Raw genomic sequence first — 23,542 nt, 5'->3', positions numbered from 1 at the left:
GTGTGTGTGTGTGTGTGTGTGTGTGTGTGTGTATGTGTGTGTGTGTTGGTACTGGAGCCTGAATTCTGGGCCTCACACTCTTTTTTCATTCAAGGCTGGTGGTGTTCTACCAACTGACTCATGCTTCTACTTCTGTTTGTGTTTAATTGGAGCTACGAGTTTTCTGGACTTTTCTGCTCAGGCTGGCCCCAAATTTTTATCCTTGGATCTCAGCCTCCTCAGTAGCAAGGATTATAGGCATCAACAACTAGTGCCAGCTATATATATTTTTTCTTTTTAAAAGAAATAAAGCTGGGGGCTGGTGGCTCACGCCTGTAATCCTAGCTACTCAGGAGGCTGAGATCTGAGGATATCAGTTCAAAGCCAGCATGGGCAGAAAAGTCCGTGAGACTCTTATCTCCAATAAACCACTAGAAAACTGGAAGTGGTGCTGTGGCTCAAGCGGTAGAGTGCTCGCCTTGAGCTGAAGAGCGCAGGGACAGCGCCCAAGCCCAGAGTTCAAGCCCCACAAGCGATAAATAAATAAATAAATAAATAAATAAATAAATAAATAAAAGAAATAGGGGTCTGGGAAGTTGGCTCAGTGGTAGAGTGCTTGCCTTGCATGCATGAGGACCCGGGTTCAATACCTCAGCACCATATAAGCAGAAATAAAGCTGGAAGTGGAGCTGTGGCTCAAATGGTAGGGTGCTAGCCTTGAGCTGAGGAGCTAAGGAACACTGCCTAGGCCCAGAGTTCAGCCCCCATGACCGACAAAAAACAAAAACAAAAACAAAAACAAAAAAGAAATAAAACCTCAGAGTCAAGAGATTTTGCCTGGAAGTGCACAATACAAAGGGACTCGCAATAGAACTGCTCTGACTACAAGAATCTAAACCACTACTCTCTCCTTTTCTTTTCTTTTTCCTTTTTTTTGCCAGTCCTGGGCTTGAACTCAGGGCCTAGGCACTGATCCTGAGCCTCTTTTGCTCATGGCTAGCACTCTACCACTTGAGCCACAGCACCATTTCCAGCTTTTTCTGTTTATGTGGTACTGAGGAATCAAACCCAGGGCTTCATGCATGCAAGGCAAGCACTCTGCCACTAAGCCACATTCTCAGCCCCTCTCCTAACTCTTCATTGTGATATCTAAAGAGCCATTGGGAATACAATTTGAAAACCACTAACCTTCTCTAAAGATGAAAAATCAGGAAGGTCTAAAGAAAGGATATGACCTATCTAAGCTTACACGGTTGGTTAAGGGCAAACCAGGAGAAAGCATTTTCTCCACCACAGGAGCCTGCAGTTCTATGTGTTGTCTGATGTCAGTGCTCTGTTTCTTTAGAATAGCCTTCCATTTACAATAATCACTTTAACCTTTCACAATGGGTAGGACATTTCTGGAGAAACTGATTCTTGGCAAAACTGATTTAATAGGTAACAAGAGGCTCTATCATAATTGTCATGACATCCAGATATGACCAGCTACAGGGATGGCTTTTCATTGCAGCACAAGAAGCACTTAAGTGTTCAAATCTGACCCGGCAATGGCAGCCATTGGCTATAGGGAGATAGGAGTACCCCACTGGGTGCTCCTGCATAACACAAGTCCCCAGGGTAGGTGGCCCAGCAAAGATACAGGATACAGCATAACAATGACAGCCCTCCCCTCCAACCTGAGCCCTTACTCATATGATGTGAGAACTATACTTCTGTAGAGGTCTTTTATCCTCTCGTGCTAGCCTATTATGAGATGGCTTTTAGTCACCTCCATTTATTCCCACACATCACTGGGATATAGCCTTAAGATAATCCCTCGGCTTCATTCATTCATTTTGGTTCATAAGCTTTACTTCTATAGCTTCCACTTTTGTTTGTTCATTGATTCATTTATTTACTTTCAAAGTCAGGTTGCTCTCAAAGTTGCAATTCTCTTGCTTCAGCCTCCTGAATGCAGAGACTACAGGCATATGACACTATGCATAATTTGGCTTCTACTTTTCTTTCTTTTTGGGGGGGTCCGGTTTGGGGCCTGAACTCTGGGCCTGGGCGCTGTCCCTCAGCTCTTCAGTTCAAGGCTAGCACTCTACCACTTGAGCCATAGCACCACTTCTAGTTTTTTTATTTTCTGCTTATGTGGTGCTGAGGAATTGAACCCAGGGCCTCAAGCATGCAAGGCAAGCGCTCTACCATTGAGCCACCTTCCCAGCCCGGCTTCTACTTTTCTTATAGCACTAGAAATCACACTGAGGGTCTTATGCCTGCTAGACAATTGTTCTGCCCCTGACCTATATCTCTGGTCCCTAGCTTCCACTTTTTCTTTCTTTTTGTCTATACTGAGGCTTGAATTCAGTACCTAGTACTCTAGCTTGGCTTTTTCACTCTACCACATGAGGCAAACCTTCACCTCTGACTTTTTGCTGTTTAACTGGAAATAAGTTTGAAGGATTTGTCTATCCAGGATAGCTTTGAACCTCAATCCACAGATTCTGATTCCTGAGTAGCTAGGTGTGACCCACCAGAGACCAGCTTGCTTCCACTTTTTTTTTTGGGGGGGGGGTGCTGTTCTAGGGCACTGACCCTGAGCTTTTTGCATCCTACCATTTGAGCCATGGCTCTACTTCCGAGCTTTTTGGTGGCTAAGTGGTGATTAAGAATCTCACAGACTTTCATGCCCAGGCTGACTTTGCATTGCAATCCTCAGATCTCAGTCTCCCAAGTTGCTAGGATTACAGGCATAAGCCATTAATGCCTGGCTTGCTTATTATCTGCCCGTCTCTCCCCCCCCCCCCTTCCCCCCTGTCCTGCGGTTTGAACTCCAGGCCTCAGCGCTGTTCCTGAGCCTCTTTGTGCTCAAGGCTAAAGCTCTACAACTTGAGCCACAGAACCACTTCCCGCTTTTTTTGAGTAGTTTATTGGAGATAAGAGTCTCACCGTCTTTTTTGCTCTGGTTGGCTTCAAACCATGATCCTTAGATCTCAGCCTCCTCCGCAGCTAGGATTACAGGCATAAGCCACTAGTGCCTGGCTTTTGCTACTACTTTTTAATGTCATGAAAGTATTAAAGGAATTCTAGCTTCTGACTTTAGAGCTGGCATTCCATCTTAGTTGTTCCACTTGCAAACTATGAAACCCTGGGCAAGTCTTTCAGCCTCTCAGATCTGCAATCCCATCACTATAAACCAGGAGGCTAGGAGCTGCAAAGGCCAATATAAAGTCAAACTTGTAGAAGATTTTTATAAAGCATGATAAAAATGTAAGGTATCCATGTCATCACAATTATTTAATCAATGGACCAAGACACTGAATGAACTGTTATGGGAATTCTGGTTTCTTGGCTCCTGTAGCCTTCTGCCCTCACCATGCCAGGGACTCAAAGTTAGCTATGAAGTCTGCTTACAGGTTTCCTAAAACTGGTCTTCCTAGTCACCTCCCTCTTGGGGGTGTCTGGAGCAAACACCACCATAATTTCCTAGTAGTGAAGTATAAAATAAAAAAGGATCATTAATCCAGAAAGGAAGTAGGTCAATTTGTTGCTCTAACATGTCTTGTCATAAAATGGCAGTGAAACAAAACACTGTTCTGTAGGAGGGAGAGGAAATCTAGTGTTAGATGGAAAAATCTGAAGGAAATTAAAAATGCTAATATGCCCTGAAAAGTAACTCCCCAAAGATGCTATTGGTCACCTCTGGACAAGGGTTTCCATACCTAATGGGATCAGCATACATTGCATGAAGTATCTCTCATCCCATGACACTTCCTGGGACACTTCCATGAGACTTTCCTGGGATTTTTCAGCCTTTCATATGTCATCATGGTACCAGAGGGGAATGCAGTGGAAAGTTATGCTGCTGAGCCCAGGACAGGATGAATGAGGCACAGCAGGATTCTGCTAGCCCTGCCACATGGATGGATGAAGCCTGTGCTAAATGCTGGGGTGGGAAGGCTGTTCGGGAGCAGAACTATTCTTCCTCTGTTGTTTGTACTTTCACATAAAGGTCCTCTCTAAAGCCCACCACCGCTGTAATCTCTGGATGCGGTCCACAGTCACAAGACAGCATCTAAAGCGAGCCAAACCATTTGCACAAAGAAACAACAGGGAAGTCACAGGTGGCCAGCCACAGAGATCGGATGGACTTACTTGGTCTAACTCTCCTTTGTCCATCGCCAGCTCTTCCATCTCTGGTGTGGCCTCATCTTCCAGGAAGGGATTGGTAGACGGTGGTGGGGACTCCAGTTTTTTCTATTAAGGAAACATAAAACAATACCTTCTGAGCATATTTGATAGCCTTCCTGGTACTCTCCTTTTTCAAAGTCTCCCCAACAGCTCAGCCATGAACTCTGGAGTGACTCTTAAACCAAGAACAGAGGGAATATGAACCGCATTCTCATCCCCAGTCCTTCACATTGATTTCTCATCCTCTAGAACCTTTATTGTCCAACCTTCTTCAATTGGATTCTGGCTAAAACTGTTGCTTAGCTGTCAGTGCTCAACTTTTGGGAAGCCTTCCTCATCTGTCAGGTATATGTTAGAAATCTCTCCATGTGATCTGCCCTACCTTACCTAGGTATTTATTACAACTGTCCATTTGTCTTCTCTCCTAAGATTCCATGATGGTAGATATCATGTCAGCCTTATTCCCCTCCCTTATCTTTGGTGTCTAGCATATAACCAATATTCAATAAATAAGAATGAATCCCAACGATGCAAGGGGTTGAACTGAAATTACAAAGCTAATGTCATGTGTTCTGGATTACAGACAGAAGTCTCTTCCCAAGTAAGTTCCATTACAATGACCATAACAGAAACCTTCTTCAGCAAAATGCCTTCCATCTCTGAATGTGATCACTAGTTCAAAATATATCAGAGTAGGACCACAGACTAGTGGGAAAGCTGGGGGCAGGAGACATGGGTTTTGGCTCCAACACTGCTGTGCTGGCCAAACCACCCAGCTTCATCTACTGGATGAGGCTGGAAGAGTCACAGGACTACAAGAAGGATCAAATGTAATAAACTGCGTGAAACTCTAGACAAAACACATGATCCACACAAAGGTCACTGATGAGGTTAATTCAATATAAACCAGTTTATAAATTTTTCACCTAGAGATGCTGTTTATATGTGGGTGTTAGGAATTTCAGGAGAGAAGTCAGATGACAAACAGGATAGAAGTTTGGTTGCTGCTGGGATGAGGTGACCAGCAAGGAATGGCTGCCTAGAGACAAGAAGCTAAGTGGTGATGGAGTTTGGAAGTGTATGAATGTGCTCGTAATATTTTAGCAAGTATCAGTGGAGCAAGCTGGACCAACCCACCTGTAAGCTAGGAGAGACAGCAGATAGTCTATAGGATGAATGACTGCCAAGTGCCAGGATACCATTAGAAGGTATTCCAAACAAACAAACAAAAAAAGCAGAATTTGAACACACACACAAAAAAAAGATGCAATGGGTCTGGTTTGGCCTTCTAAGGTAACTCTATTAAAATTCCTTTAAACTATTTAATTCTTGTCCAGAACACTAGGATGTTCAGCCTCAGGGATGGAGTTCAAATTCAGTACCTTGCACTTATCTACTAAGAGCTACAATTTTACAGAGCTCTGCTTTTTTAATAGCTGAGATCACAGGCATGAGCTACTGTACCTCACCTCTAATAAGAATTTTAAATATATCCAATGCTATGGGAAAATGGCCTATAACAGAAACAGGAAGACGAGTTTGTGAGCCAATGTATTGTTCCAGGCAGGGGCAGATAGGGAGCATGTTCTATGCTAGTGATGTGAAGACAGAAAAGTAGCCAGAGGGGCTGGGAAAAATGGCTCAGTGGTAGAGCACTTGCCTTGCATGCCTGAGGCCCTGGGTTCGATTCCTCAGCACCACATAAACAAAAAGAAAAAAAGCCTTAAGTGGCGCTGTGGCTCAAGTGGTAGAGCGCTAGCCTTGAGCTGAAGAGCTGAGGGACAGCACCCAGGCCTAGAGTTCAGGCCCCACGACTGGACTCCCCCCCCCCAAAAAAAAAGAAAATTAGCCAGATTGGGGACAGATTTAGAAAAGAGAAATAGGTGCTGGTGGCTCACGCCTGTAATCCTAGCTACTCAAGAGGCTAAGACCTGAGGACTGCGGTTCAAAGCCAGCCCAGGCAGGAAACTTCGTGAGACTCTTATCTCTAATTAACCACCAGAAAACTGGAAGTGGTGCTGTGGCTCCAGTGGTGAAGTACTTGCTGAAAGGCTTGAGCTGAAGAGCTCAGGGACTGTGTCCAGGCCCAGATTTCAAGCCCCATGACTGACCAAAAAAAAAAAAAGGAGAAATGGGCTGGGAATGTGGCTTATTGGTAGAATGCTTGCCTAGCATACATGAAGCCCTGGATTCGATTCCTCAGAACTACATAAACAGAAAAAGCTGGAAGTACTGTGGCTCAAGTGGCAGAGTGCTGGCTCAGGGATAGTGTCTAGGCCCTCAGTTCAAGCCCCAAAACTGAAAAAAAAAAAAAAAAGATTTAAGAAAGAGAGAAAAAGGGGGGAGGTGGCACACATCAAGAAGACTTGCTAAGAAAGGAAAAAAGGAAGAAAATGAGTCAAAGATCATTCATTAGCCTGAGCCACTGTGTGACTAGTGCTGTCTTTAACTGAAATGAGGTTCCTTATGCAATAATGAGGACCAGAGTTCAAGACCAGGCCTTGCCACTTAAGAGTGTTACTTAACTTCTTCGACATTCAGAGCTTTTTGTTTGTTTATTTTTTTCTCCTATACCTGCCTGACTATTGTGCCTCTCTTAATAAAGCAACTCAGAGAAAAGAAAAGTACAAACTCTGGGTTTAATGTCTTTTTAACCACCCCAAGTGACATCCTGTCTCATTATCTTGTCTCTTTGGCTCTCTCCAGGAAATGAAAGCCCTTCAACTTACAAGTGCAAAAGCACAGCGCAGGGCTGGGAAGGTGGCTCAGTGGTAGAGCGCTTGCCTTGCATGCATGAAGCCCTGGGTTCGATTCCTCAGCACCCCATAAGCAGAAAGAAAAAAGCCGGAAGTGGTGCTGTGGCTCAAGTGGTAGAGCGCTAGCCTTGAGCTGAAGAGCTGAGGGACAGCGCCCAGGCCCAGAGTTCAGGCCCCACAACCGGACCCAAAAAAAAAAAAAAAGCGCAGCGCAGCTCCTTCTTTCTCTAGCTATTGTCCTGTATATAGTAATGTTATGATATATGATATAAAACCCAAGGGGTGAATGTCACCTCTGATATTAAGGGGGCTGTGCTGCTGCTCATATTAATTTGCTGTAGTAAAAGAACAAGTCTTTGTTCACAGTGGCCACCGGCATGATGGCCCTAGGTGCAAAAGCCACACTTCTCCTTCCTGTCTTTCAGCTGTTATAGACCATTGAGAACTACTAGCTTGTGTTTAGATTTTCAAGTACTCAGGTGACATCTTCCATGAATTGCTGCACAACTACATGAAACCAAAAATTAGCCAAGAACTGAATGAATTTCCAGTTTTAAAAGAATCCATTCTTTTGACTATGATAACTGTTGATCTCAAGTCTACACAGGATAAAATTCCTTATAGAGCAGGTTAATCCCACTGATTAAATCACATGGGATTCTAGCTCCTCCAAAACAGTAAGGGCTGTAGGATGGCCAAAGCTGTCTTACTGTGAGGAGAGTCTGGCTTTGGTCAGGCACATTTCTGAATCAGGTGCATTCCTGCCTGCACAAATCCCTCTTTCAGGCCCTTGCAGGACATACCACATTAACAAAGAAGAAATTCTGAAAATGAAGACTAATCGTCTTCCTTTCCCTGGAGGCAAAATGCTTAACTGTGTTTGCCTTAAAGAGCTGAAGGCTTTGGCTGACAGTTCAGCTCACAGGCTCAGGGCTGCACACCTGCTTTTACTATCCACCCCCATCCCCCCACCCCAACTCCTGCCACCACACGTTGGAACATAAACTACAGTTCTCTGCCTACAACAGCATGTACACCTGTCTGTTTCAATTTCCCACCTTCATGCCTCTGCATACAGAGGGAGCTTGAGAAATATTTGTGAATGAATGCTGCTAAGATGAGAAGTACTCAAGATATCCTTTTCAGAAACAAGGGCCCTGTTCTCCCTGTTCTGTAAACAGAATAAAAGTCTTGTGCACTAGTGCTTGCCTGGGAGTATCAAAAGCATGCTCTGGAATATGGACTGAGGATACCTCTTGGATCTTTCTTGCTTTTTTTTTTTTTTTTTTTCCTTATGTGGTACTGAGGAATTGAACCCAGGGCTTCATGCATGCTAGGCAAGCACTCTACCATAAGCCACATTCCCAGCCCTGGATCTTTCTTTTTAAATATTTTCCTTTCTTTGATTTTTTTTTTCAAGAGCAGATATTACTTCTGGCTTTTGTTTTTTGTTTGTTTTTGGTAGATAGGATATATATCTGAAGAATAATGATTTCTAACTCAAAGCCTACAGTATTCTGTAAAATCCTGAAGTTGCAGTTTAGCACATAACAAAATTCACCAGTTAAAAGTGATTTACAATTCAGTGGTTTTAGTATATGTACAAGTTCTTGAACCACCGCTACTATCTAATTCCAGAACATTCTCACTCCCTCAAGAAATCCCATAGCCACTAAATGTTGGTTCACAATCCTCCCCTTTCCAAATCTTTCTGTCTTCACAGACTTGCTCATACACTTCAGTAAAAGACTTCTTGTGCTGGCTTCTTTTCTTTAGATTAGCAGTACAAAGTTCACTTGTGTTGCAGTACGTATTAGTTTTTAAGGCTAGATAATATTCCATTGTATGGACAGATCATTTTTGGCCATGAACTGACTTTTGGGTTGTTTCCAGCTTTTGGCTGTGAATAGCGCTGCCAGGAACATTCATATACAAGTGCTTACTTTTTTAAAAACACATCTTTTCAGTTTTCTTAGGTGTACAATTAGGAGTAGACACTGATAGTTTAAAAAATATTCAAGCCAGGTATGATGGTACAAGTATACAATCCCAGCACTCAGGAGGCTAGGGCAAGAGGATCCTAAGTTCAATCCTAGACTGTGTTACATAGGGAGATCCAGGACATTTTGGGCTACAACCTATCCCCAAAACACTAAAATAAAAGCCAAATAACCCCTAGTATCAAGAATCAGTGCTGGGCGAAACATCTATTGCATTCGTAAGAATCTATAAGAATTTAGAAAGTAGTACAGCACAGAGGCAGTATGAAATTTGGTAATGCCTTACAATCTACTTGTATTGTCAGAAAACAATCTCAAATGTGAACAAACACTTGCTCACAAAAATGTTGATATGGTTTTACTTATAAAAGCAAAATCAATATATTAAGGCCCACAGTTCTTCATAAAAAGTAAGCAGTCTGTGTGTCAAAGGACACTACCCAGAGGGTGAAAAGAAAACCCAGAGAGCTAGGCACTGGTGTTCATGCCTATAATCTGAGCTACTCAGAAAACTGTGATCTGAGGATCACAACTCCAAACTGGCCCAGGCAGCAAAGTCTGCAAGATCCTATTTCCAAAATAACCAGCAAAAAGCCAGACTGGAGGCATGTCTCAAGTGGTAGAGAAATAGCCCGGGAGTATAAAAAGCCAAAGGAGAAGGCCTTGAGTTTAAGCCCTGGTATCAGTCCAAAAAAAGGAAAAAAGGAAGCCCAGAGAGTCAGAACCAATATTTGCAAATTAGATGTGTGGTATATAATATTTAAAGAACTCCTATATTTCATAAATATAAAGACAACTCAAATAGATGAACAGGTCCTAAGCTATAGCAGGACAGGATAGGTTCTAACACACCACTGCACTGGAGGAAATGATGAACCATAATGTACCATGTATTTGAAAAGCTAGGAGAAAGAAGTGAATTTTTTTTTTTTTATGCTTTTTTTTTTTTAGGTAAGGGGTAGGTTTATTCAGTAGTCCTGCTTGGACCAGGCAAGGGTGGCACTCCACGTGGCTGGGAAGGGCCTGGGAATGAGAGAGAGCTGGGAAGAGAGGAAAGAGAGAGAAAAGAGCAGAGAGAGGGGTAAGAACAGTAGCACTCACGCGGTATTCAGGTAAGGGGTAGACCTGCTGGGACCAGGCAAGGTTGGCACTCCACGTGGCTGAGAAAGAGAGAGAGCAAGAGAGCAAGAAAAGAGCAGCAAGAGCTAGAAACGAACAGAGAGAGAAAAGAGAAGAAGTGAACTTTTTAAAATTTTATTTTATATTTTGGTGCCAGTCCTAGAGCTTGAATCCAGGGACTGCACCCTGTCCCTGAGTCTTTTTATTCAAAACTGACACTCTATCATTTGAGCTGCAGCTCCACTTCCAGCTTTTTGGTAGTGAACTGGAGGTAAGAGTCTTACAGACTTTCCTGCCTGGGCTGGCTTTGAACTGTGATTCTCAGACTTCAGCCTCCTAAGTAACTAGGATTACAGGTGAGAGCCACGAGCACTGGATGATTGAATATTTTCACAATGGAGAAGTGACAAGAGTTGACAGACACGTTAACCCTGATTCAAGCACTTAACAGTATATATAAATATGGAGACTTTATATGGTGCCTCTTAGAGACCCAATTTTTCTGTTTTTCTGTTATCAGGTAAAAATTAAATTTTATGCCTGTATTCCTATCTATTTTGGAGATGGGGACAGGAAGATTGTGGTTCAAGGGCAGCCTGGGAAAAAAGTCAGTGAGATCTATCTTAAAAATATACCAGAACTGAGTGCTGGTGGCTCACACCTGTAATCCTATCTACTCAGGAGGCTGAGATCTAAGGATTGTGGTTTAAAGAAAGTTTGTAAGACTCTTATCTCCAATTAACCATCAGAAAACCAGAAGTGGAGTTGTGGCTCAGAGTGGTAGACTGCTAGCCTTGAGCGAAAAAGCTCAGGGACAGTACCCAGGGCTGGAGTTTAAGGTCCACACCAAAAAAAAAAAAAAAAAGCCAGAGTTCATTTCAGCAGCACATTTGGAACAATACAGGGAAAATTAACATGGCTCCTGCACAAGGATGACATGCAAATCCATGAGGCATTTCTCATAATGAAACAAAGCAGGGCACTGGTGACTCACACCTGCAATTCTAGCTACTCATAGTTCAAAACCAGCCTACCAGAAAACTGGAAGTGGAGCTGTGGCTCAAAGAGGTAGAACACTAGCTTTGAGCTCAAGGCTCAGGGACAGTACCCAGGCCCTGCTTTCAAGCCCCACAACTGAAAAGAAAAAAAAAAAAGAAAATAGCTGGACGTTCAAGCAGGAAAGTTCATAAGATTCTTATTTCCAATTAATCACCAAAAAGCTGCAAGTCAAGCTGTGGCTCAAGTGGTACAACACTAGCCTTAAGGAAAAGAGCTCAAGGACAGCACCTAAGCCCTGAGTTCAAGCCCCAGGACAAAAAAAAAAAAAAAAAAAAAGGCCAGCCTTGGTGGAGCATACCTATAGTACCAGCTATATGAGAGGCCTAAATAGAGGGACTGGAGTTCAAGGTTAGTGCAGGCAAAGTTAATGTAAGACCCTACGTGAAAGACAGACTAAAAAGAAAAAGACTAAGGGCATGGTTCACGTGATATTGTACTTATCTTAGTTCAGTCCCTAGCACTGCAATGAATCCATCAGTAAATAAATGATCGAATGAATAAAAACAATTTTAAAAAATGGGCTAGGAGCTTGATGAATACTCTATTGACCAAGCATGCACAAATGACCCACTCATATGAAGAGATGTTCAGTGTCACAGATCATTAGGAAAAAGCAAACTAATATCCCAGTGAGATACTACTTTACATGATGAGCATAGCTGTAACTTAAGAAGAGGAAAATAACAAGTGTTGTTAAGAATGTGGAGAAACTGGAATTCAACTGTTTTGCAGGTAGGAATGTACAAAAGTGTTGCAGTTCCTCAAAAAGTTAATCCTAGAGTTGTCATATTACACTCTGAGGTATAACCTCACAAAACATGTTTACCTAAAAACATATGCACTAACATTTGCAGTAGTTAAGAAGTAGAAACAACTAGACATGGTAGCATATACCTGTAATCTTAACACCGAGGAAGTAGAGGCTGGAGGATTGTGAATTTGAAGTCAACCTGGGCTATACAGGGAGCTCCTGTCTCAAAACAAAAACAAAGCAAACCAAACCAAACCAACAAAAAAGTGGGAATAATCCAACTGTTCACTAGCTGATAAAGAGATAAAATGTGGCATATCCATTTGATAGGCTATTATTCAGCCATAAAAAGGAATGAGGTATTGACAAATAACAAAACACAGTCTTCGAAAAAACACTGTACTCAGTGATGGAGGCCAGGTACAAAAGACACACATGGTATAATTCCACTTATGTGACATATCCAGAACAGGTAAAACTGGATTAAAAAATAGGGCAGTGGTTTCCCAGAGATAGAGGAAGCAACTGTTACGGGGAACTTCTTTTTGATTAATGGAAATGTCCTGGGATTATACTGTTGACATGAGGGCATAACCTTGTAAATATACTAAAATCCCTACATTGTACACTTGAAAACATGTGATTTTTGTATGTGAAATTTTGTTATGGAAATTATATCTCAACTTAAAAATTAAAACAAGTTCAGGAAAAATGTATTTAAAATACAATGTCTAAGCTTGGAAAGCCTCAAGCAGTAGACTGCCTGTCCAGCAGGCATGGGGCCTTGAGTTCAAACCCCAACTGTCTAAAATGTATTAAAAAACAAAACAAAATCCTCATTTCTAATAGGAAAACAAATGCCCTTTTTTCCTGCTTCTCTATTTTTGCCTATAATTTTTCAAATTTTTCTTTCTTAACTATGGATTGCTTTCTCATTAGGAAAAAAATAGAAGTTAATTTTCCCTTAGAAAAATAAAATAAGAAATTCCTTTAGCATCAAAAAGCCATTTATAAAATATTTCACACTGGCCAGTTCATGCCTTTAATCCCAGCTACAAAGGAAGTGGGAATCAGGAGGATATCAGTTCCAGGCCAGCCTGAACAAAAAGTAAGCAAGACCCTCATCTTGATAAATAACTTGGGCATGGTGATGCATATCTGTAATCCCAGCTATACAGGAGACATAGATAGGAGAATGGAGATCTGAGACTGGCCTCAAAAAAAGGTTTGCTCAAGTGGTAGAGAACTTACCTACCAAGTGTGAGACCTTGAGCTCAAACTTCAGTACTATCCCCACCTCCCCCTAAAAAAAAATCCCACTTATAGGAAATTCAATGGGTAAGGGAGAGATATTCCTTTATTCAAAACAGAAGTCTTGGGAAAGTCCCACTTCTTTTTTATTTATTTATTTTTAATTTATTTATTTTTTGCTGGTCATGGGGCCTGAACTCTGGGCCTGGGAGCTGTCCCTGAGCCCTTCAGCTCAAGGATAGCACTCTACCACTTGAGCCACAGCACCACTTCTGGCTTTTTTTTCTGCTTATGTGGTGCTGAGGAATTGAACCAGGGCCTCATGCATGCAAGGCAAGCACTCTACCACTGAGCCACCTTCCCAGCCCCTCTTTTTTTTGTTTTATTTTATTTATTTATTTATTTATTTTTGGGTCCGGTTGTGGGGCCTGAACTCTGGGCCTGGGTGCTGTCCCTCAGCACTTCAGCTCAAGGCAAGCGCTCTACCACTGAGCCACCTTCGCAGCCCTTTTTTTTTTTTTTTTTAAACCATTACCCTAATGTATTTGCTGAGTGGGTAAGATAACTGAGGTATGGGGTGAGATGCTCTGTGCAGGCTTTCATAAGTAAATGTTCTTGTGCTTAAATTGCATGGTTGGGAACTGTAAACTGGGGATGGCAGCATTTGCCTGTAGTTCTAAGCACTCAGGAGATTGAAGCAGGAGGATTACAAGTTTGAGGCCAGCTTGGGCTATATAGAAAGATCTTGTCTCAAAAACAAAACAAAACAAAACAAAATTGCTCTTGTAGCTTCTCTATAATTTTTAAAACCAGGCTAGTAGCCAACATTGGTAGTTCACCTCTATAATCCTAGCTACTCAGGAGACTGAGATTTGAGGATCATGGTGCAAAGCAGGAAAGTCTGTGAGACTCATCTCCAATCAATCACCAGAAAACCAGAAGTGGAGCTGTGGCTCAAAGTAATAGAGCACTAGTCTTGAGTGAAAGAGCTCAAGGACATTGCCCAGACCCTGAGTTCAAGCCCCATGACTGACAAAAATAAATAAATAAAAACCAGGCTAGTAAACATGAATATTAAGATGATCTCTTTAAGTCCAATGACAATTCTGTTTGGACAGGAAACCTGTGCACTGGCCAAGAGGAAAGAAAATTCCATAGCATACAATGGGAAAAAATTGTTCTATTAAAAAAAGGGGGGGTGAAATAAAAAAAAAAACCCTCTCAAGTTCAGTAAGGCAGTCTTAAAAACCTAACCTCATCTACTCTACTTTCAGCAGAAGGTTGAATATAATTTATTCACCTTCAATCTAATCATCAAGTCACTCAAAATGCACATGGATATAGTTAAATCACATCCAGACATTTGCTTTTAATTTCAAAGCATTTGAATTTTCAGACTACCTTGAATCCTGCCTACAGGGTCAGGAGTTGAGGAAACAGGAAGAAGCACTGGCAGGTCCCTCTCTCTCTCCTTCCCTCCCTCAATGTTGGACATGGAGGATGTGCTGTAACTTGACAGCACTGGTACAACAAAGACAATGCAAGCCTGTCCTTAAGTCTAAAGTGCAACTCTCAAGAAAGAGCAAAGACAATGCTTCACAGCCCTTGGATGGAAGAAGCTGGGCTGTGGCAAGAGCTTCTGGTGAGTTAGCCACTTTCAAGATTATTGTCTCTGTTCCACTGTCTAAGACCTCAGGGCTTAAAAGGTCCTGTGTGACACAGGGAAGCTGGCAAGAGAGAGTAGTGCTGAGGGCAGGTATTGGCCAGGGAAGAAGCAACAAGGCAGGATCTCTGGCCAACTTGGCTTCCTGGCTGACTTATTGCCGGATTCATTTGCTAGCTTTCTATAAAATGTGGCATATATTAAAGTATATCAAGTTATAACTTGGTTCATGTCACAGGCAATTCTGAAGCCCTAACAAAATGGTGGCCAAAAAATGTTTTTAAAGTCTATCCTGGATGTAATGAGCATAGGAGAAGGCAAGGGGCCAGAAAGAAGCAAGTCTTTAGCTGGGTGCTGGCAGCTAGACTGGGAATCCAGTGACCTCTTCCTCATGTTCTGCTGTACACTTGGTCCATGGATATGACTGATGCTCCATGGCCTTCCACTGAGAGTTGTGACCCCTAGCAGCCCAGACTGAGGTGACAGCAGGATCAAGTTCAGGTGAACCTCAGCTATAGTAAAAACCTGAACATCTCCCACAGCCAGACCAGACTGCCTAGTTGAAGAGGCCATAGTGGTTCTACTGTCTTTACAGAGACACATCCCTTAAGGAAAATCCTTGAAGGCCATGGGGTACCCACTGTCAGAAGCTGGTACTCAGACTGGAGGCAGATCATAACATCTGGATATAGAAGTCTGGGGAAGAGTCCGAACTTCCTTAGAAAAGTGAATGATTGGGAGAAGACAGATGACAAATGAGTGAGGTGAAAAGACAGAGCTGAGCTCAATAGGATTTCCCCATCAAGGATTTATAATCTGCAATTCTCTTACAAACGTGACAGGAGAAGAGACAGCATCTGAATGACTGGAAGGGAGATTTACAAATGTTCTGCTAGAGAATTTCAAACAGAAGACCAGACAGGAAAGGACTGAGGAGAAAGGTTCAAGGGTTCCTGGCTGACCAGGAACCACTAACCATTGCAGAGCAGAGCAGCTGCTGGGATACCTGTACCTGGTGTAAGGAGTTAAAATGAACAGGGGCCCTGCTGCCCTGAGAAACAAACACTTCCCACTCTGCCCCTTGAGAAAAAGGGAGTTTGACAATCAGGCAACTGCTACTGTGACAATGCCTTACCTGTTTTCCACAAAAGAACATTGTCTTTGCAAACTAAAGCAAAGTTCACATCAGTTTTTCATGGTCTCTGCCCTTGTCAACAGAGGCCTCTACTGCCCATACTACTTTAGTATTTTCAACCTCTGGGGGATTTCTTGGGCAGGTGAGAACTCCAGTGTGTCTCAGAACAGACCCAAGTTGTAACTACTTGATTCATCATATACAACAGTACCACTTGTTTGCCTGTGATCTTGGAGCTCCAAAGGACAGAAATAAAGGCCAGCCACCCAGACATTGATTTTCTATCCAGCTACTTCAGGAAGGTCTTACCAGGGTTCCATCGGCTAGGGTACAGCCAGAGAAACGTTTTGCAAGAAACCCCTCAAAGTTAGTTGTTCTCTGAATTGCAAAAAGAAGCAACTTCACTTCAATTTCCTTAGCTCTGGTACGCATGATCTTGGAAAGTTCTGCCCTTCAAAATAAAAAGATAAGAACATTTCAAACAAACTGATCATTCATGTAAAATAAGACAAAATAAATAGGTGACATGTAGACACAGTCCATGCTTGAAACCATGAAAACACATCAGATTCCACAAGTACTACGTTTTTTTCCTGTATATGAATTTATCTATGGTAACTGTCATTTATAAGCATTTTAGGAGAATAGCAACAATAGCTCAGAATAAAATAGAACAATTATAATAACATACTATGATGGATGTTATCTTAAAATGTATGGACTGTTTATTTGTAGAATTCTGCCCTGGAAATGAAACAATAGATAAGGGATAATTATTATACATGTAGTAAATAAGAATTTTAAGCTGGGCGCTGGTGGCTTACACCTGTAATCCTACTCAGGAGAATGAGATCTGAAGATCCCAGTTTGAAGCTTGCCTGGATAGTAAAGTCCATAAAACACTTACCTCCAATTAACTACCAAAAAGCAAGAAATAGAGCTGTGGCTCAAGTGGCATAATGCTAGCCTTGAGCAAAAAAGCTCAGGGACAGGGCCCAGGCCCTGAGTACAAGCCCTAGGACTAGTGGGGAGAGGGGGGAGAGGAATGGGAGAAGTAAAAACTTAAGGTAAAATTATGTACCAGTTAAAAAGGGATTTTCATGTTAATTTGATAACATGGTAACTACTACATTTATATCTTCAAACTTTTCAGTAATTTATTGATGATATACATGAAGCACTTATTTTAAAATATTTATGTCTTATATAATTTCACAAATTGTAAGTTTCTGAAGGACAAAATCCTACATCTTCCAGAGTTCAATCAGCATCTTCTCCCCTGGAATTGGGACTCTAGACATACCCATGAACAATAGAATGTCCATTCAAAAGTCGACATGTAGATGGTTGGCCACTATGGAGGTGTTCTGTTTTAGAATGTAGGTTATTAGGGAACAGTGACAAGGTTGAGTTATTGGTAAGTACTAAGCTGTCATCATCTTCCCACACAAATAAAAAGCAAAATCAAACAAAGAGCCTCTAAGTTTATCTGAGAGTGATGTATCTGTAGGACGTGAGCCAAAATTCTAACAATAAAAGCTTGGCAGCAACACTGCTGGAGAAAAAAGCAGGTCCTGGAGCTCACAGGGATCACTGGCTGGCTTTGGAAACCTCCAGTCTCCTGCAGCCTGAATTCTCACATGCCTGTTGGCAAGTCTAAAACTAAAGAGAATGAGTAAACACGTTCTTAAGGAATCCACTTTTCCTTTGCTAACTGGGATTTAGAAAGTGACAACTACAATTAACTGAATAAATACTCATAAAATACTATATAGAGAATCTGAGTCTAAGATAGCAAATGTTATTTCTTAAAACAATAGCTACTTAGAAGGCACAATATCAAAAGTGAATCCTAATGTAAACTATGGGCTCAGAGTGAAGGTTTTACAATAACAAATAAGTAAAGGAGGAAGGCATTGTGTGTAGCAGCAGCTGTCTGCCCAATTTAGAAATTACTCTAAAATTGCTCTAAACAGTCAAGTCTGTTTTTTTTAAAAAAAATAAAGCCAATATCACTTAAAACGTATTATCCCTTATGTGTTTAAAACATGCAAGTTGAAGGTACTTTAAGTGATTTGGTGGAAGACTTGAGGTGGGGTATATAGCTCAGTGGTAGACAGCTACCTAGTCTACCTGAAGCTCTGGGCTTATTATCCTAGAATCAAATGTAACTGTATCAAATGTAACTGCACACACACACACACACACACACACACACACACACACACACACGCACGCACGCACGCACGCACTCGCGCACGCACGCATGCATGCACGCACGCACGCACGCACGCACGAGTTTGGTTCCAGCACCACTTGTCATAGATACATTGATTTCATCTTGCTGGGCTGTAATGTTCTAATACAAAGAGACTGTGTGACTGGGCTATACTCACCGATACTTCAGAAAAGATGAATGAGAGAAGGACTTTAAAATGATTAGAAAGGCTAGATACAGTAGCTGATGTCTGTTCTTCCAGCTACTTGAGAGGTGGAGATCAGGAATTGCACAGTTCAAGGTCAGCTTGGGCAAAAAGTTAGCAAGACTTCATCCTAACAAATATACTGATATATGCTGGGCACTAGTGGCTCATGCCTGAAATTCTAGCTACTAAGGAGGCTGAAACCTGGGGGATTGCAATTTAAAGCTAGCCAGCCAGAAGAAAAGTCCATGAAACTTTTTCCAAAGTAACCAGCAAAAGCTGGGTTAGTGGTATGAGTGGTGGTAGAGAGCCAGGCATGAGTAAACAAGTCAAGAGATTGCAAGGCCCCTAAATTCAAGCCCTGCTATCAGCAAAAAAATAAAAACAAATGTGGTAGTACATATCTGTGGTACCAGCTACTCCAGAAGCCATAGATAGGAGGACTCCAGGCAAAAACATGAGGCCCTATTCAAATAACTAAAGCAAGGAAGGACTGGGCCATGGCTCAAGTGAAAGCTACCTGCCTAGCTAATAGAAGGCCCTTAGTTCGAAGCCCAGTACCAATAATAAGTTAAATAAATAAATAAATATCTGAATTCAGATACCAACATTTTAAAATGATTTCTAAAAATCATTATTAGGGCTGGGAAAGTGGCTCAGTGGTAGAGTGCTTGCCTTGCATGCATGAGGCCCTGGGTTCAATTCCTCAGCACCACATAAACAGAAAAAGCCAGAAGTGGCACTATGGCTCAAGTGGTAGAGGCTCGCCTTGAGCTGAAGAGCTCAGGGGCAGTGCCCAGGTCCAGAGTTAAAGCCCAGGACTAGCAAAAAAATATAAATAAAATAAAAATCATTATTATAAAAATGACATACAGCACAGTTACAGTACATAAGTAAGGTAAAGAGTACATTCCTTCTTACAGGTGGCTCACACCTGTAATCCTAGCTACTCAGGAGGCTGAGATCTGAGGATCACGGTTCAAAGCCAGCCTGGGAAGGAAAGTCTGTGAGACTCCAATAAACCACTAGAAAACCAGAAGTGGCACTATGGCTCAAGTGGTAGAGCGCTTGCCTTGAGCTGAAGAGCACAGGGACAATGCCCAAGCCCAGAGTTCAAGCCCTACAACCCACAAAAAAATAGTCTCATAGATGTTCCTGACTGGGCTGGCTTTGAATAACAACAAAAAAAAAAAGAGTATATTTCTTTTTGGACAATATCACTCATCACTCCTTCTCTTGCTCTCTCCCAGTTTTTCCCTCCTACAAGTTGTATGGTTCATTTTCAACATAGTGTCTAGTGAGTATCACTGCTCCATTCGTTCACCCTTTGTCCCTCTGTTCTTGTAACCCCTCTTGCCCTTCCCCCAAAAGAAAGAAAATAAAAACGGCAACAAAGAAAAAGACCTCATTTCCATTTCCTGGAGTTCATTTCAATAAACATTATTTTATATAATCAGATGCATATAGGCAATTACACCTTTGTGTTCCTCTCCAAAAAATATCCTCTTTGAGATACCAACATTTGTAATGTGTAATAATTTAATATTCTCATATTAAGGAAATTTACCCAACCAATATTTCCTGAGTGTCTGAGTAGAAACCCCTGTCTCTACAAAATAAGGGTGGGTTACACACACACACACACACACACACACACACAAACACACACACACACACACACACACAAACACACACACACTCACTCACAGTGACATACTCAATACAGATGCAGGGGAATATAGGAAAGATACATCATTACTGGTTGGTTGTTAAAGTAAGCCATAAGGAAGTCTGGAGCCAAGCAGGGAACCAAAGTTGGGTGTACAGTTGGTATGAGGTAAAGAGGTAGAATTTCATGCAATCTGGTAGTGGTGTCCAATCTACAGGAAATGGTAGAACCAGAAGACTGATTCTGAAACCTTAATCAGCACCAGAACCAACAGTGAGTTGCAATTTACCTTGTCACATGGCAAAATTCTACGGCAATTCTCTCAGTCATGTACCACTCCCGTGGAAACATCCGGCCATATTTCTCTTCATAATCCACAAGCTGGCGTTTCACCCAGGCATATCGTCTATCAATTTTGTCTAGCCAGGCGACCTCAGGAAGGTAGGGAATGAAAACCACCCCAGTATTTAGAAATAGCGATGATGGTTTAGTCAAACAAGCAAAAAACATAGACCAAGAAAAAGCTACCCTTATTTACTTGAACCAGAGGTTTTTTTGTTTTTTTGGGTTGTTTTTTTTTTGGGTCCAGTAGTGGGGCCTGAACTCTGGGCCTGGGCACTGTCCCTCAGCTCTTCAGCTCAAGGCTAGTGCTCTACCACTTGAGCCACAGCGCCACTTCCGGCTTTTTTCTTTTTGCTTATGTGGGGCTGAGGAATCGAACCCAGGGCCTCATGTGTGCAAGGCAAGCGCTCTACCACTGAGCCACTTCCCAGCCCCAAACCAGAGGTTTTTAACCTAGGATCTAACATTGGTCTATAAATTTCCAGAAAAGGTTTATGTATAGGTGCACTTTGCTGGGCAGGAGATTTTTTTCCAAAAGGACAGTGATCTCAACATGGTTCAGAAGCACTGACCTGTAACTATAGCCCCTACAATTCACTGTTTAACAATTAGCATTATCACTCAGTTGTAGTAACAAAGCATAGACCAGTAGGTTTGAAAGCATTTGTTTCTCAATAAAATTCAAGTGCTACATCAGACCTCATCTGGTCAGTACTTACATCTTGGTTTTCTTGAAAAAGTACCAGATACTCTGACAGATGCTGTTTAATAAACTTTTTGATGATTTCTTGTTTGATTCTGGGGTCCAAAATATTAGCAACCAAACACGCATCTCGCAGGACATTGCTGGGTCCACCTGGCCTCTAGTAAAATAAACAACACACACCAGTTCAAACATCAGAAATGACCTTTAAATATCACAGTTTCTGACAGCTGCTGCTTCTTATTTTTCTCTTATTGTTATTACTCCCTCTCCCTGGACACTCATTCTTTCTACTGTATATGGATATTTTAGTTACTTGCTCCTTAGTGAAAGAATATTAAAATAGTCTCACAGTAGCCAACATAAAATTACTCTGTGATTAGCAGTGAGACATTGTAGAAAACAGGACCAACTAGGATCACAGAAAATCTTGCCATCTGAATAGCAAAAATGAGAGAGGCTTAAAAAAGCAGAGCGCTAGAAGCAGTGTTAGAAACTCTGTTGTACCACTTTCCCTAACAAACTCTACCTTTCTTGTTCTTAAAAGCTCAAACAAGGTGGTTAGCTTTAAAACAAAACCAGACTGGAGACTAGTGACTCATTCTACCTGCAATCCAAGCTAATCAGGAGGTTGGGGATCTGAGAATCACAGTTGGAAGCCAGCCCAGGCAGGAAAGTCTATGATTACCAATTAAACTACCAAAACAGCCAGAAGTGGAACTATGGCTCAAGCGGTAGAGTACTAGCCTTAGGCAAAGAAGCGAAGAGACAGTGCCCAAGATTTGAGTTCAAGCCCAAGGATTGGCACACACAAAAGAACAAAATAAACAAAGCAAAAACCAGATGCTCACACATCAGCCTGTTTCACTGATAGTCAACAACCCAGCTGACCAAAGTTGTAATACTGAAAAGAACAGTGGTAGAGAACTGGGGCTGCAAGGATGCATCATGATGGAAGTCTCTGTTACAACCAAAGATAATTCCATCTCACTGAGCCTTTCTGTATGTTAAGTGAACAAATGAACAAATGTGGTGAATGAGGTCTTGCTGATACAAAGAACATCTGGAATTTATTCATGACTGAGCTAAATAGTCCCCTAGCTTTGGAGAAGTTGCTCAATATCATCTGAAAAATAATGGGATTGAATTAGGATATGGTTCTTCTGGATCTTCAATATTATTATTAATTTTGGCCAATTCTGGCTAATGTTACCTACCTAAATTAAAGCCCAAGTGTTTCACAAGTGTCTGGTCAGCTGCTGGAGACCTTAACTGTTAACATGCAACCTGTTCCAGACTGAGTAGACCTTAGGCTACCACAATGGCTGCTCAGCTCTGGAATCTGGATGCATTTGTTTGATCTGATAGAGAAGGCATGGAGGCCAAATCCTACAAATTTAAAAAATTTCATTTACGAAGCCAGGTACCAATGGCTCATGCCTGTAATCCTAGCTACTCAGGAGGCTGAGATCTGAGGATTGCAGTTCAAAGTCAGCCTGGGCAGGAAAGTCTGTTGAGATTCTCATCTCCAATTAGCCACCAGAAAATGGGAAGTGGCTCTGTGGCTTAAGTGGTAGAGCACTGGCCTAGAGCTGAAGAGCTGAGGGACAGTGCCCAGGCCCAGAGTTCAAGCCCCATGACCGACCAAAAAAAAAATTCATTTATGAAAAAGATGGAAATATATTTTGAGCATCTTGATTCCATTTGCAAACAGAAACACAAAACCTTTAAGAAAAGTTAACAGCAATAACAATAAAGTCAGTCACTGAGCCAGAGAAAGGGGAAGTGGGTAGGGGAGTCAAGAGCGGAGAGGGAAAGCAGAGGAAAATGAGGGAGGGAGTAACACTATTCAAAAAGAAATGTACTCATTATCTTACTTATGTAACTGTAACCCCTGTGTATATCATCTTTACAACTTTTTTTTAAAAAAGGGAAGTAGAGCATTAAAGAACAGTATTTAACTTCACCTGACTTGGTGGAATCTGGGAGAAAACTTATAAAGTAGGCCATGGTTAAATAATGAAAGATGGTCTTCATTCACATCTTCTGAAACTTTCTGAAGTGGTCTGGGATAGTAGAGCATAGGAAAGCAGATTGGTCTAGAAAGAGCCTAATGTTCACAATCAGACTTACAATAAATACTTCCTTATTTTTCTGACCTTGGTTTTCTCTGTGGCCAAAAAAAATAATGGTTTTCCAACAGATACTCCCTCCCTGAGGTACACCAGGGACTTAGGAAGATGAGATTCTTAAAAAAAAAAAGTACTAGCCGGGCGCTGGTGGCTCACGCCTGTAATCCTAGCTACTCAGGAGGCTGAGATCTGAGGATCGCGGTTCAAAGCCAGCCCGGGCAAGAAAGACCATGAGACTCCTATCTCCAATAAACCACCAGAAAACCGGAAGTGGCGCTGTAGCTCAAGTGGTAGAGCGCTCGCCTTGAGCTGAAGAGCTGAGGGACAGCGCCCAGGCCCAGAGTTCAAGCCCCACGACCGACAAAAAAAAAAAAAAAAAAAAAA

General features: G+C 41.9%; 1 protein-coding gene and 1 non-coding gene across 2 annotated transcripts in view; one reads left to right on the top strand and one right to left on the bottom strand.

Annotated features, from left to right (window-relative positions):
* Vps53 (VPS53 subunit of GARP complex) overlaps window positions 1-23,542 on the bottom strand; it is a 134,546-nt gene that overhangs the window by 52,285 nt on the left and 58,719 nt on the right. Inside the window, exons 9-12 of the mRNA XM_070027427.1 lie at window positions 21,043-21,186; window positions 20,271-20,413; window positions 16,199-16,340; window positions 4,120-4,221 (exon numbers count right to left, since the gene is read on the bottom strand). Coding sequence (XP_069883528.1) covers window positions 4,120-4,221; window positions 16,199-16,340; window positions 20,271-20,413; window positions 21,043-21,186 — 531 coding nt within the window. The remainder of the gene's footprint in view (window positions 1-4,119; window positions 4,222-16,198; window positions 16,341-20,270; window positions 20,414-21,042; window positions 21,187-23,542) is intronic.
* On the top strand, window positions 10,892-10,997 carry LOC138831241 (U6 spliceosomal RNA). Its single transcript, XR_011373187.1, has one exon. It is a non-coding gene; the product is annotated as a U6 spliceosomal RNA (small nuclear RNA).

Source organism: Dipodomys merriami, unplaced genomic scaffold (genome assembly GCF_024711535.1).
Source record: "Dipodomys merriami isolate MVZ:Mamm:240054 unplaced genomic scaffold, mDipMer1.0.p SCAF_19, whole genome shotgun sequence".
Lineage (NCBI taxonomy): Eukaryota > Metazoa > Chordata > Mammalia > Rodentia > Heteromyidae > Dipodomys > Dipodomys merriami.
The sequence above is the reverse complement of the archived record's forward strand: the minus strand, read 5'-3'. Positions and strand labels throughout refer to the sequence as shown.